Raw genomic sequence first — 15,874 nt, 5'->3', positions numbered from 1 at the left:
GCATTTACTCCATCTATACCCCTCATAATCAAATCTTGCCCCATGTGGTTCCTTTATTGAGCACTGAAGACTATGAACCTTGTTTATTGATGAAAATTATGGTAAGAGATGTTTATGTCCTTCCCATAATATCCTTGCTTGCAGGCCAACTGGATGCTCAACCAAGAGTCCAATCGTCAAAGGAGCGTGAACGGGGGAGGTCACAGGAGAGGAGATCTCCGTCCTCTGCTGAGAAACAGCGATACTATTCCTGTGACCGATATGGCAATCGGGAGCCCCCACAGCCCAGGTCAACTGATCATAGCCGATCTGCCTCTCCGAGTACAGGCACAGAGCATGGATTCTACAGACAGGTGAGGCAAGAGCCATGCATGCCCTTCCATCTCATTGACCACTGTATGCACTAACAGACGATAAGGAAGACAGGTAGGTTGTGCGGACAGGTCGAGAGGGAGGTGGGCAGAGGTCATGGCCCTCTGCATTCTGGTTGCAGAAGCTGCATTTGGTTCTGAAATTCAAGGTGTGCTTGGTGAGATTAATCTCAGGATCATCCACAAGGAGTGGTGGGAAGGTGCGGGATTCTCCAGTGGTTGCTCTGGTGACAAGGACTCAAGTTTAAGCATGTTGTCATTTGACTGTACATATAGTACAGCTAGATGAAACAGTGTTTCTCTGGACCATTGTAAACACAGCACCTAATAATGTATTTTTTTTAATTTTTATATATATACGTGTGTGTGTGTGTGTGTGTGTGTGTGTGTGTGTGTGTGTGTGTGTGTGTGTGTGTGTGTGTGTGTGTGTGTGTGTGTGTGTGTGTGTGTGTGTGTGCGCGCGCGTGCACGCACATAAAGATATAATATTAATTATTATCATAAATTTGTATCCCAAAGATTTACCATTTTAATCAATTGATTCAGAATACCTTTAGAAAAGGATTAAGCTGTTAAATTTTGATTGACAGTACACACCATCTCACCATAATTTCTGAGTTGACTGTATCTGAAACATCACAAATTCAGGACTTTTTTTTTTAACTTGGTCACCTTGCAGGCTTGGAATACATATAAATAAAAGGCAAGTAGGAATAGTAGATCACGAGCAGTTTTCTTCTGGCTATCCATTCCATAGGGTGATAATGGTTTCTTTCAGTCAGTTTGTGGGGTTTGATATGTGCATCCTGGAGTGTCTGTACAGGCAGATTCTTGACAGGCACTGCAATGATACCCCACTCCTCAAAAAGGAACAGTATGTGCGTGAATGGATTTTAGGTGAGTAGGGGGTTGCACTGGTCCAGATCCACCCTCTCGACAACACCTCTTGGATCCAGTGGCATGTTGAGGTCCAAGACAGCTGGGGGAAGTTCTATTGTAGTGAATGGCCAGACCAAGCTTTGATGCAAGAGCTGCCTTCTCCGTGCTTCATGGCACGTTTGCTAGATGGCCGTTGATCCTACGAGAGGATTCGTCCGCCCTTTGACAGGTCTTTTTTTTTCATCCTGCAATGTGCCTCACCACCCTCTGCACCAGGCAAGCATGATGGGGGAGCAGGTTTAGTCATGGTACCAGTAGCTCTCAGACAAGTGACCTGGTCAGGAGAAGTAAGAAAGAACTGGAATTTTTAAAAAATTGAAAGGCTCCAAAGCTGCCCATCACTCTTTGAAAAGGACTGAAGACAACAATAAATTCTTCTGTCTGTGAATGAATTAAACACTAACTTTTCCAAAGAGTAACATTCTCTAACTTTCCCCCTCATCACATATCTCATAACAGTTAACTGTAGCGGTTAGTGCAACGCTATTACAGCTGCAGCGACAATGGTTCGTATACGGCACTGTCTGTAAGGAGTTTGTATGTCTCCCCATGTCTGCGTAGGATTTCCGCGGGTGCTCCGGTTTCCTCCTGCCCCCCAATACATGCAGGGTTGTAGGTTAATTTGGGTGTAATTGAACAGCAAGGGTTCAAATGGCCAGAATTGGCTTTTACCACATTGTAAATAAAAAGTAAGATATAAATTTTTAAAAATTTAAATGTTCATCCTTCATTATCTTTTAACTATACTGGTTAATCATCACACCGTACCTGGGGATAAATCTCCCCATTCTTCTTGGATTAACCTGTGTGAAATGTTAAGATAGACATCCCTGGAGGAATCTTTTTAATAATTTTAATAATTTCCTGCATTGTATGCATGTTGAAATGTTTTGAATATTTTATAAATATGGCATTGATGAATCAACTAACAATATCTGCACTCTTTTTACTATTCTCGGATCTACCTTGTCTGGTTAATACCTAATACTGCTAAATTTGACCTATTTTTTGTACAGTTGATTTTGCTACTCATGATAAACCTTTTCCGCTGATTCTCTCTGCATCTCTCTGTATTTTGCCTTGCGTTTTTGGTGCTTGTCTGAACGTTTGGCCTTATTTTCCTATTGTCTTGCTCTGTGTCCTTTTCTGTTCATTTTTGTTTTGTTCCATGTGCGAACGTTATTTTGTCTTTTGAATTGCTTTGTTCCAATTTTCATGTAGGGCAGTGGTTCGATTAATGACAGCCCCCTGCAGTCAGCCTCAGGCTCTAGCACCCCAAGTCGTGGGCGCAGGCAGCTTCCTCGAACACCACTCACGCCTCGACCCAGCGTAACCTACAAAACTGCCAACTCGTCTCCAGCTCACTTCAGCAGCTTGCATGACGCCTTACCCCCGAATTCCCCAGGCAGACTGAGCCGTGGACAGTCCGAGCACAACCACCTACTGAGCGGCGAGTCCCAGAACCGCCCCTATGCTGGTGGTGACAGCAGGCAGCCAATGGGGACACGCATCAGCTCCGATCCCTACCTGGGGTTCCGCAGCAGCTGCGGGAGTGAGGACCTGGAGTTGCTGGAAGAAACTCTGACCTTTGAGGTGGCTGTCGCCGCCACCACCGCCACTGGCAGGTCCCCCAGGACTTCATCTTTCACCACCCAACCTCCGCAGAGTCGCCGGGTTCCAAACGGTTACCATTGTAACCTGGGCATGAGCACAGGGCCTGGCACAGCGGCAAGCAAGCGGAAGTATTACCGGGAGACCGACGAGGACGACTGGTGCTAGTGCAGGTGTCAAGCAACACTCTTGCAGATAATGCATTTAATGTGATGAGTTTTATCATCTGCAGGGTATTCTGTCAGAGGTCAAAGAGTATGTTCATATGCAGCATTGATGGGGAGTTAGAATCTGGAAATGCTTCCAGGAGCCTGAGTTTTATTTTAAATATTGTTTTTACTAGTTTTTGCACTGAATTTGCGAGTGAAAACTGGCTCACTTAAACTGAAGAATCAAACGACTGTTCATTCCAGAAAACGCGTTTTCTATCTCTCCTGACATTGGCTCTTTCAGAAAATGACAGATGCCAAATTTATCATATAAATATGTAAATATTTGTGGGAAAGACCTGATGAAATGCCATAACCTGCTCCTGTGAACCCCTGCTCTAGTGAGAAAGGAGATTCCCTCTTGGTGGCTGAAGTCCTGAGAAGGGGGGTCTGCTGTCATCATACATTTCCAATGACAGACAGGTGGGAGTTGGGGGAGAAAGGGAGGAGAGAGAATATTTTACTGCATTTCAAGAGACGAACACTGATAGCAAAAAGCTTTTATATGCAGGACTTGATGACAATAAGAGAGAGTAAAATGTCTTGAAAGGAGCCAGTAAACAAATGTCAGCTCTATGTCCCCTTATCTCTGCAGTGTTCTCATGCACACTAAGAGGGTTCCTGACCAGTTCAGGTTTAGGCTGTGGAATTGTCGGCACCCTGGTTTTAAGATCCAGGGGCCTTTCAGCCGGCTGCTTTCCACACTTTCTTGAATATTTTTGACACTTTGTTCACCTTTCTATCTTCCACTGTTCTTTTGTCCGCTCCTTAGTAGCATTAGGGGTGACTCAAGATCCTGATCAGATCTCGTATCATGACAGGGGCTTCACACTGTTCACCTCTGTGGGGGTTTGTATGTGAGGACTTATCCTGGCTTCATTTAGTCATTGCCTTCCACTCGCTCCATTTATCGCTCCAACTGTTGAATTCCAAGTGCCTAACATTTTGAACAACTCATTAGAGAAGATTCAGCCACTCAGTGCTGTGCAGCTGAGCATACGAGTGGGAACCCTGGCTGACAAACAGGAGAGAGTTATTGGTGGCTCGAAGGAAAATATCAACAAGTACCATCTTGATAGCCAGGCGTGTTGCAAAAATAAAATTTGAAATACAAAACCAAAAGACATTTTTTGGGGTAGATGAGCAAATCTGGACTTTAACCTTTTCCAAAGGTGAAACAGGAAGATTATACTGAAAGAGCGCAAACCAGTACAGTCTCTTAGCTGCTGTGACTACCATTCACAGTGCATGTCCTGTCTTTTTAAACTGGGTTGTGGATGCTCTGAGCACATATTTTATGGTGTACAGTTTCTATGTTGTACGGATACATGATAAAAAAAATTGCGTGTTGCCTTTGTAATGCAAGTCTTTTTTTTCTTTTAAAAAATGGGTGGAACTAGCCGACAAAATGTGCACTTTGAAGAATCAAAAATGAAATGAGAGGCAGGGCCACATAGAGAGTCGGAGTTGCCTGTCGGGAGGGCTATGTAACAACACTTGTCAGGCAAAAAAAAAACTCATTCATTCTGTCGCTTTACCTGCTGGACTCTGTGTGTTCAGCTTCAGCATGGTGGTGACCAAATGTTTTCTAAATTTCCTTAAAACAAAGGCACAGCAAAAATTTTGAAAAAAAAAAGAACGATTATGGACAGTGGAGAGGGAGGGAGTTATATATTAATAATAACATTGCTCCTGGAATGTGTCACGGGACTTTTTAAGTCAAACTTACATCTTGAATATTGCAGCACCATTGTAATCAAGAATTATAGGATTGTGCCTGTGCAGAAGGGTTGGAATTTATTTTTTCAAAACAGTGGATAAACTCTCCAGTACTTTTGCAAATTGTGATGTTATTTCTGAGCTGAGTTGTGACTGAGGGCACACTGCCAAGGGTTTGGTGAAGTGAGGCAGAAAGGTCTCACCTTGACTTAAAATCATTCTGTCCCATGCCAGTATTGTGGGACTGCCAGAGGTAAACACAGAATGACTGAATGAGATGTAAATGGAAATGTTTGTTAGTTTGGTGTCAGACTGTTAACCTGTCCATCTTTGCCACGTACACAAGAGCAAACACCACCCTTCAATCAAACTGCATCCTTCCATCCTTTATATTAGGGTTTGCCAAATGCAGGATCCACCCAACTGTTTTCACATCCAGGGTTTAGTTACTCCTGGTTGTACGTTGATAACATAATGTCAGCATGTGATAGAGGTATGTGCATGATATATTGTTTATCTTGGTTTTTTGATACAATGCATTCATCAGCCGTTCATTTTTAACAAGGGGAAGAAAAACTTTGATATAAATTTGGGAGTTTGTTTATATAAAAAATAGTTCATGACTTCCAACCCCGTGATGTGGTTGGAGCCAATCAGGTCCTGCGATTGGCGAGTTTGTTGCCTGGATTATGTTTATCAGCCAAACTCTGCAGTTTCTACCATTAAATTTTGTACAAGGCCGAACCCTTGAATTAGACAAACCTTCGGAAAAAAATTCCACGTGCTTCATGTGTTTCTAATTTGCACAATTTTTAAACAAAACTTCTGCTGATCTTTCAAACAGAAGACACTGTTAACTGGCTTTGTTGCATTAACGACTATGTTGAGAATGTTTGAATGTCTTGAAATTATATAAAAATGCATTTGCCGAGCTGTTCTTAAGTATTTTATTAATGGTTTACACTTGTACCAAAAAAAACCACAACCATTATTATAATTGGGAGAAAATACTATTACGAATGCAGTTTTTATTTGATGCAACTCAGAGGAACTGCATGACATGCATCTCGCCTGAATATTGTATTAAACCTCTTGCTCTGCTGTGACTTTTTATATCATTTCCTGTCTACAAATAAAAACTTCCATGTGGGAAGTGGTTAACCAAAAAGAAAACATGGAATTTTTTGGAATGTTTGAAAAGATCCTTTTTTATTTCATTCATGCATGACTGTTCAAATAAAGCTTGTATGAAAAACAAATCTATTCTAAGTCCGTTGCAAAGTTAAAGTGCTGCCAATTGCAGCAAACGATGAATTCCTCAGACAGAAATCCAACATTATTTCTCAGAGGAAACAAGATGGGTTTTTCACTGGCATGAAGACATTTCTGGTTCCTCGGGCACGGAACATACTTGGATACTAAGTGGTCTTTCTGACATTCCGAAAATGTCCAGGTTAAGTGGTCATTTTAAAGGGATTGTGTCACCTCAAGGGCAGACCTTAACCAATGATTGTCACGGCAAAAGATTTATTTCTGACAGCACATGGCAAACATCAACCATTGGGCTCAGGAAATTCAGGGTTTTTTTTGAAGATGCAGAATGACTTTTTTGACTGTTCTGAAACTTTGACCCATTTGCCTGAAAGTCTGGGTTGCCTGGTTTCCTGTCTCTACAGATGAAGTGGCTGTGACTGTCATGTCGCCTTCTTTGCTTTGAACCCTGGTCCGTCCTCCCACTGAAATTAACGAGCAGAGAAAAGATATTGTTCTTAACTCTTTTGTTGAAACTGTCCACATTTTGGAGAGGTGGCAGATTCTGATGTGCCCACCTTGGCTGCATGCAGAGCAACACCGGTGAAGGGATGCACTGATCCCACACAAGCTTTAGGGCAAGCCACACAAAGAACCTGATGACATAGGCCTTTTAAGACATTATTAATATTGTAAAAGAATTAAATGTATCTTCATTCTGTATGTCCGATTGAACCCTGTTATGATCAAATCAGTTTTGTGAAAGAAATGTTGCTCGAACATGACCTTGATCTTATCTAACGTATTTTGATGGTAGATGTAAGCATTTTAACAACTGTAACAGATTGTCAGGGATCAAACTGAATAGGGTACACTGTATGTAAACTGGTTTCCAATGAGAGTAACCCTTGGTGTGAAGTCATGCCTGAAGTCAATCACTGAGGGCATATCAACACATTGGTGGTCACCCTCCTGACGTTGGTGAAAATACAGTATTACATTATATACAGAATACTATATCCCCCCTGTGTTTCTCTAAAATAAACCTGTACTTTGCACATTCTGACATCAGAACGTGCGTGTTCTTTTTTCCTACAAGTTTGCATGACACACATAGTAAATTTTGGTTTCTCCAAGTGAAAAACACTCTCACAACAAGTTATGGGTGCATGGAATATACTGCTGGAAATGGTGGTGGAGGCAGGTACAAGAGGATCTGTTAAGAAACCATTAGATAGGAACAATGAATTGAAAAGATGGAGGTTATGCAGTTATTAGAGTCAGTTATGAGGTCGGCACAATGCTGCAGGCTGAAGGACCTGTACTGTGCTGTAAATTTCTATGTTCTATGTCCGATGATGATTAAGAATAGTCAGGGCTGAGTTTTCATGTTCAGGGAGCTCGTTAGTGCAAAGGGTCTTGTGATCTGCCCTGTCACAAAGAAGAGTTGAGCACTTCCTCATTTTTATGATTCTTGTTTCTTGTTTTTCTGTTCAGTATATTCTCAATCATGAGGAAGCAAAGAGTGGTTATAGTGTAGGAAAGGTGAGGAAAAAATTCTCACAAAGCTTCATTGGCTCTCATGGGAATGTTAGCTTTTTTGAGACAATGCAGCCAATTTCTAAATAGTCACACTTAGATTTGGATCTAAGTAGATATTGCATTACATAAAAATACTGGAGAAACACAGCAGCTCACGCAAACGCTATAGGAAGTAAATGGCCACCAACTTTTCAGGTCTGTGCCCTTTGTCAGGAATAAGGATAAAACAGACAGGCACCTGAATAAAAAAAGTGGGGTGGGGCGAGAGGGGAAGGATGAAGGGGGAGGGGGAAGAGTACAGATAAATAGGTAAGAGGTCAAAGGTGAATATAGGTGGGGGGTAGAAGAGAAAGAAGCTGAGAAGCGATTGGGTGTGAGGGCAGAGGGTAGATCTCTGATAGGAGAGGGAAGAGATGGGAAGGAGGATAGGGTACCAAGGGTGCAATTCGTAGGAAGGGATGAGGTGTTGAGGGAGTCCTAGAGTGAGCGGTCACTACGGAAAGTGCAGAGGGGAGGGGAACCATCGTAGTGTGTAATCACATTGTAGGTGGTGGAAATTGTAGAAGCTTGCGGATGTGAGGATGAGGGAAATTCTGTCCTTGTTACGTCTATGGGGGGGTGGGTAGGGGCCAGGGTGGATGTGGGGGAAATAGAGAAGCTGTGGGTGAGTGCTAAGTTGATGGAAGCAGAGATGAAGTCACTTTTCTAAAGAAGGACGGCATCTCAGAATTTCTGGAATTAATGACCTTGTCCTGGGTGCAGATGCAGTGGAGACGGAAGGATTGGACAGGATGTGAAGAAGTAGACTAGAGATAACTGTGGTAGTTTGTATGCTTATGGAATAATATCAATATTGTCAGAATACAGTGACTTGCTACATACAGCATCAACTACTTGCCACGTTAGACAGTTGATCTGTTTTCTATGGGAACATCACAGCAAGCCTGACATTAGAAATGCTTGAGCTACTACCATGCCTTTTACACACGGTAGTCATTATGTGAGAATCCCTTCCGTGCAACAAGGGGTGTAATAACTTGATCTTCAAGTCGAGGGAAAGACACAACTGGTGACAAATGACACGCATGGAAATCCTCACAATAACCACAGCTGATACGTTGAATCACACTAGCATCAAATGCTACCAATGGTGAGATGTTTTACTTCCACTTCAAGACAAGAGTTCATATCAAGTATATGCATGATTTAAACTTTAAACAGCCCTGTTCCGTATGGCAGAATCCATAGATAATGCTTTTCCAAAAGCGGTGTGCATTCACAGTACATTCTTTAAACATTTTTCTTACCAATTCACTTTGATATCAAAGGGTTTAGTTCATGAGTGCATTCATTAATATAAGAGCGGACAGTGCCAACTGGAATTTCTCACTCCTTTGGAAAAATAATATTAAATCATTGTGTTTTAGAATAGCGAAATCCTCTTCAAAATTATTTTAATTTATTTAAAGAAAAACAAGAATGTAGGGTGGCAGATTTGTTATGTTCAATGTTTACAGGAGGTCCAAATAAACACCAAAAAACCCTTGAAGTTCTTTTACTTGAAAACGATGTCCGTAGTAAACAATGGGGCTTGAAGACCACATCTATTTATTCTCCCAATGTTCATATTAGTTATTGATTCTCTCCCTTTGGTCTCCTAAAGTAGTGTCTAATTTCAATGTAGAAACTGATTAACCACCCGATACCATTTTCTCTGATTCCACCACACACAGCATCTATCGGGTTCATCCACAGCCGTTGCCCTAAGTCCGTTCTGTCTCAAGCTTTCCTATTGGAGACCCACTACACATTCAGCATTATTGCTGAGCTGAACACATCACTGAGAAAATCCTGGACAAAAATCCTGGTGACCTTGAGAGATTGAGTCTCCATCTGCAAGTAAACCCTTCATTATATGGGAAACTTACCTTTTTCAGTTGATCTTGTAAATTTCAAAGATTCCAAACCATCAGTCAGTCTTGCTCTTCTTTAAATGTTCAAAACAAACATTGAAGAGTATTTTATTTTTCTGGAAACACAGCCTTAATTTTTTTTTTTGAAAAGGATAAATTTGAAGTGATAATTTGATAACTTCTCTTTGTTTTTGTTAATATATTGAAATTTGGAGGATGGAATAACAGTAGGGAGAAGGCAGAGGAAATTCAGCAGGACTTCCAGGATTGGAGGACTTTAGTTCTTGGATATAGTGGATAGGCTGGGTTTTTTTTTTCCTGGAGAGACCGTAAGAGCAGAAATAGGCTATTCAGCCCATCAAGTCTGCCCTTCCATTTAATCATTAGCTAATCCATTTGCTCACTCAACCCCACTACCCAGCCTTCTCATCATAACCTTTGATGCCCTGGCTAATAAAGAAACTATCATATTTTACTCAATGACATGACCTCCACAACTGCCTGTGGCAACAACTTTCACAGATTCATTACACACTGGCTAAAGAAATTCCTCTGCATCTCTCTTCTAAGTGGGTGTCCTTCATTCTTGAAGTTGTGCCCCATTGTCCTCTACTTTCCCACCCACCATGGGAAACAAACTTTCTACATCTACTTTGTTCATGCTTTTCAACAAGAGAAGGAAGAAGAGGGGAGATCTAATTAAAATATAGAATATGTTGAGAGGTGTAGATAGTTGGAATCTTTTTTTCCCTGTGGAAAAAGAGAAGACAGGTTTAAGTTATAGGATTGTTTTTTAATGGGGATCTGAGGAGTTAATATATGTATGTAGACAGTAGTTGGTATCTGGAACACTCCAGAGAAATCAGATACAATTACTGTATTTCAGAGGCATTCAGGCAGCTATTTAAATCGGCAAGTCACGGAAGGGAACTGACCTAATGCAGTCAAATGGGATGAGTGCAGATTGTCATTAACAGCAGTGCGTGTATGATGAGAGGTGTTTTAATATGGGAGGTCCATCATGGATAGGATCTACACAGTGAATGGTAGGGAACTGGGGAATGTTGTAGAGCCGAGAACTACACTTACATAGGACCTTGAAACTGGCATCACAGGTCAATGGGGTGGTCAAAAAGTCAACACATACTCAGTCAGACTATTGCGTATAGAAGTTGGGAGGTCATGTTGCAGTGTTATGAGATGACGATGAGGCCTCATTTGGAGTTTTGTGTTCAATTTTGGTCATTGTGCTGCAGGAAAAATGACAAGCTGGAAAGGGTGCAGAGAAGTTTTACGAGGATGTTGCCAGAACTCAGAGGTGTGAGCTAAAGGGAGAGGTCAAGCAGGATAGGGCTTTATTCCTTGGAGTTCAAGAAGATGAGGATTGATCTCAGAGATGTGTACAAAATCATGAAAGGAATAGATTGGGTGAAAGCACAGAGTCTTTTGCTCAGAATGGAGGAATCAGTAACCAGAGGACATAGGTTTAAGCTGAAGGGGGAGAAATTTAGTAGGAACCTTAGGTGTGACATTTTTACACAGAGGATGGTGGGTGTATGGAATGGGCTGCCAGAGGAGTGGTTGAGCCAGGTACTATTGCAACGTATAAGAAAAAAAATGGACAGAAATATAGATAGGATGGATTTAGAGGGATTTTCATCAAACATAACCGGGTGGGATGAGCGTGGGTAGGTAAATAAAACTTGTATTGCACATCTCTTCAAATGTGTCCACTCACCTTAATCCTATGCCTTTTAAATTTTAAACAAAATGCTGGGGTCAAGTGCAATACACTAATGTGCTGGAGAGACATATCTGCCTAAGGAAAAAAAAAAGATGGATTATGTATACCATCCATGCCAATCTATGTACTCCTGTCAGCCTCACCCTCAGTCTCTGAAGCTCCAGAGAAGTCAATCCAAGTTTGACCAACCACTCCTGATAACTAATCTGCTCCAATCAGAGCAACATCTTGGTGACCCTCTTCTGCATATTCTCCAACACCTTCACAATTTTCTGATGGTGTGGTGACCAAAACTACATTTTATTTCAATGTTATATGTAGTTGCGACAGGACTTGTTATGCACCGACCAATGAAGGCAAGTGTGCCATGGACCTTCTTTACCACTCTATGCACTGTGATATGCCACTTTCAGGGAGCTAATAATTTTCTTCCCAAGGTCTGTTTATGTGTCAATGATCCAGTAGATCTGGCCATTTAATGGAGTGGAGACGCTCAAGAGATGGGAGGTGCTGGAACCTGGAGCAACACATAATTTGCTGGAGGAACTCAGCTGGAGCAGCATTAGTGAGAGAAAGAGAATAGTCAATGCTGTGAGCTGGAACCCTTCACAGAAATGGTAACCATTATTTATCACCCACTGATGCTGCTTGGGCTGCCTAGTTCCTCCAGCAGGTTGTGTATTACTGCCATTTACTGTATCGCTTCCTCTTAATTTTGATCTCTCAAAGTATAAGAAAGTTCACGTGTCCATATTAAACTCTCTCTGCAGTTTGTTTACCCAAATTTCCAATTGATCTGTCCTTTTGTACCCTTTGACCTTCTCCATTATAACTCCACTAAATTTTATGTTGCCTGCAAAAATGCTAACCAGACCACCTGCATTTTCATGCAGAGCTCCCAGCAATGATCCCTGAAAAGCTCCACTAGTTGTAGACCTCCAGTCAGAGAATCATCCTCCAACATTATAGAATATAGAACATTACAACACAGTACAGGCCTTTTGGCCCTCAATATTATGCCAACCCACATGGCACACTAAAGGAAAAGTACTAAACCCATCCTGCCCCATAATCCTCGATTTTTCTTTCATCCGTGTGCCTGTCTAAGAGTTTCTTAAATGCCCTTAATGTTTCAGCCTCCACCACCATCCCTGGCAAGGCATTCCAAGCGCCCACAACTCTGTTGTTTATTTTCTTCTGTGGCAACAAATTCCACAGATTCACCACCCTCTGGCTAAAGCAATTTCTCATATCGGTCCTAAGTGGAGGCCATTCAATCCTGAAGTTGTGCCTTCTTGTCCTAGGCTCTCCCACCATGGGAAACAGCTTTTTTGCATCTACTCTGTCCATGCTGTTCGGCATTCATTGCTGTTTCACTGAGAGCCCCCGCCCCCCCTCAGTCTCCTAAATTCTGATGAGTACAGGCTAAGAGCTGTCAAATATTCCTTATATGAGAATACTTCCATTCCTAGAATCATTCTTGTGGATCTCCGCTGAGCCATCTCTAACGTCAGCACACCCTTTCTTAAATTAGGATCCCAAAACTTACAATACTCAAAGTGAGGTCTCACTAGTGCCTTATAAAGCCTTAACATCACATCCCTGCTCTAATATTCTATTCCTCTTTATATGATTGCCAGTATTGCATTTGCCTTCTTCACCACCATCTCAACCTGAGTGTATCCTGTATGATAACTCCAATTCCTTTTGCATCTGGTAATTTTCAATTTTCTCCCCGTTTAGAAAATAGTCTGCCCTTTTATTTCTTCTAACAAAATGCATGACCACTTTCCAACATTGTATTTCATTTGCCACTTCTCTGTCCAGACTCCTCATCTCTCTAAAGTTCTTCATCAGATATCCCTGTTCCCTCAAAACTACCTGCAATTCCACCTAACTTTATATCATTTGAAAACTTGGCCACAAAGCCATTCATTCCATAATCGAAACTAAAGGAAGCAGCCCTTACACCGACCCCTGTGGAACACCATCAGCAATTGGCCCACAAGTATATTTCCTGCTAGACTTTGGGCTCTTAATTTGTAAATAGCCTCATGCACAGCACCTGTCAAAGCCCTGAATATCCAAATACACTTCACAGTTGGCATAGCAGTTAACGCAATGCCTTTACAACGCCAGTGATCGGGACCGAACCTCGGTTTGAATACCGCACTGTCTGTAAGGAGTTTGTATGTGTCTGCATGGGTTTTCTCCAGGGGGTCCTGTTTCTCCAACCCTTCAAAGATGTACCAGTGTATAGGTTAATAGAGTGTAAATTGGGTGGAATGGACTCGTAGGGCCAAACTGGCCTGTTACAGTGCTCTATGTCTAAATTTAATTTAAATTCACTGCATCTCTCTTATCCAGCCTGCTTATAACTTCATCTTTCAGATTCAATTTCAAATTTATTGTCAGAGTACATACATGACATCACATATATCCCTGAGAATTTTTTTTCTACTGGCAGGCAGAATTACCATTTATGTTAATGCAAAAAAAATGTACACACCATATAAATGTTAACAAATAAAGAACTATAAACGGATAATGAATCTAAACAAACTGACTGAGTAATACAGAGAGAATAAAAATAACACTTACATGCACATTGAATTTGTTGTTGAGAAGCCTGTTGGTAGAAGGGTACCAACTGTTCCTGAACCTGGTGGTGCGTGTCTTGTGGCATCTATACCTCTTTCCTGATGGCAGCAGCGAGAACAGAGCGTGTGCTGGGTGTTGTGGATTCTTGACAATTGCTGCTGCTCTCCGATGTCAGCATTCCCTCCAGATGTTCATGACAGAGGGGAGGATTTTGCCTGTGATGTCCTAGACTGGGTCCACTACCTTTTGGAGGGCTTTATGCTAAGGCATATGACCTTGGTGCAGCTGGTCAGCACACTTTCCACCACACATCTGTATAAATTTATCAGGTTTCTGGTATCATAGCAAAACTTAACAAACTCCTGACCTCAAAGAATCCCAATAGGTTTGTCAAGCAAAATTTTCCATGCTGGCTTTGGCCTATCATGTCACATGCCTCCAAGTTCTCTGCAACCTCATCCTTGACAATCAGCTCCAACATCTCCCAAGCATTGATGTCAAGCTAACTGGTCGGAAATTTCTTTTCACCTGTTTCCCTTGTTTCCTGAATAGTTTGGCCCAACTTGTCCTTGCCTACCAAGCTAGTCCAAATTGTGTTCACTCAGCCCATAAACCTTTAAACAAGTCATTCCCAAAGTGCATGGTGTCATCCCCCTGGGCTTGGTGGAAAGATCGAGAGCCCAGTTACTAAGGGCCACTGCTGTATGCCACTCTGCCCACGACTGTAAATCTCACTGCAACAAGGAGGGGCCCATCAGCTGGACAGCAGCTTCTTATCGGACCTACATGGAGACCTTCCACAGACTCAAACGCCATCCACAGGCTTCCCGACTGGATAACCCACCCAGATACCTACTTCTGATGGAGTACGCTCATGAACCTGGTCCCAGATCTGGAGTAGCCATGTGGCGACAGCTCAAACATTGACCAGCCTGCACGCTAGCTGTGTGCCTTTATCCTCTCTGGCCCAGATTTCCCCATCGGGGAGCAACATTTATACCTCAAATTTTAACTGGGTGATTTTGTGTTCCTTTCATGACAAGGCTTCAAGTCGATGCCGCATGAAGACTGTCAGCAGCCAAAAGATTCCTCTATGGCTCTCCTTACATCCTGTGAACTTTGATTATTTGAAGATGATGGCCAATCTCCTCCACTTACAAGTCCACGCTACCTGACCATTCCATCGGGTTGTGATGTACCTCCAGCACGCTGGCCAGACTGGCAAACCCAGTAGTATCTTTGATCAACCACAAACCCTATACACGTGGGGCCCTATATTTTAGCCTTTTGCCAGAACATCACTCCTACCCAAATGCCCAGTTGTTTTTCCTTGAACCATTTTCGTGGCGCCAATTTGTGGTAGGGAAACAAGTTCAAAGGGTTCAAATACTGGCAATCTTCGCTACATGTCAGTATGAAATAGTGAATATTATTTACGCACGACACGTAGACATAACAGGAGACACGCACATACCAGCAATGTTCTGATACAAGTTTGTGAAACAATCCCTATGTTAATTCATGGGTTCATACAATCAGGACCTACCACCCATGTCATGACAAGCAATAACAGCACACCAATTAACAAGGAGATGTGTTTCAACCTTTTAAGTTATAAGGGCAAGGCACAATAGTTCTCTTAAATTTGCAGTAGACCTAATACCAAGAAAGAGGTGTGTTCTTTGTGTGTGTGGTGGGGGGGGGGGTGTGTGGTGGTGGGGGGCGCTAGGGATGTGGCCTGGGAGCCAAAGGGACGGCAGTCTGAAAAAAATTTGAGATCCACTGCTTTAAACCTTTCCTATCCCCCTTCCTGACTAAATGTCTTTTGAAGATTAGAGTTATTATGATTATATTTTATACTTGCCTATCAGGATTACTACCTGTGCCACGTGTTAGTGAGATTAGATAAAGGAGGATAATGCAGTTTAACATATGGCTAAAGGCATGGTGCAGGAGGGAGGGCTTCAGGTTTCT

General features: G+C 42.2%; 1 protein-coding gene across 1 annotated transcript in view; it reads left to right on the top strand.

The window, feature by feature from the left end:
* The window catches only part of LOC138762259 (probable voltage-dependent N-type calcium channel subunit alpha-1B), a 927,445-nt gene extending 920,282 nt beyond the window's left edge, over window positions 1-7,163 (top strand). The window contains exons 47-48 of the mRNA XM_069935943.1: window positions 145-353; window positions 2,532-7,163. Coding sequence (XP_069792044.1) covers window positions 145-353; window positions 2,532-3,089 — 767 coding nt within the window. The 3' untranslated portion in view covers window positions 3,090-7,163. The remainder of the gene's footprint in view (window positions 1-144; window positions 354-2,531) is intronic.
* Window positions 7,164-15,874: the final 8,711 nt, after the last annotated feature.

Source organism: Narcine bancroftii, chromosome 1, assembly GCF_036971445.1.
Source record: "Narcine bancroftii isolate sNarBan1 chromosome 1, sNarBan1.hap1, whole genome shotgun sequence".
In the NCBI taxonomy this organism is placed as follows: domain Eukaryota; kingdom Metazoa; phylum Chordata; class Chondrichthyes; order Torpediniformes; family Narcinidae; genus Narcine; species Narcine bancroftii.
This window is presented reverse-complemented; position numbering and strand designations above follow the sequence as displayed.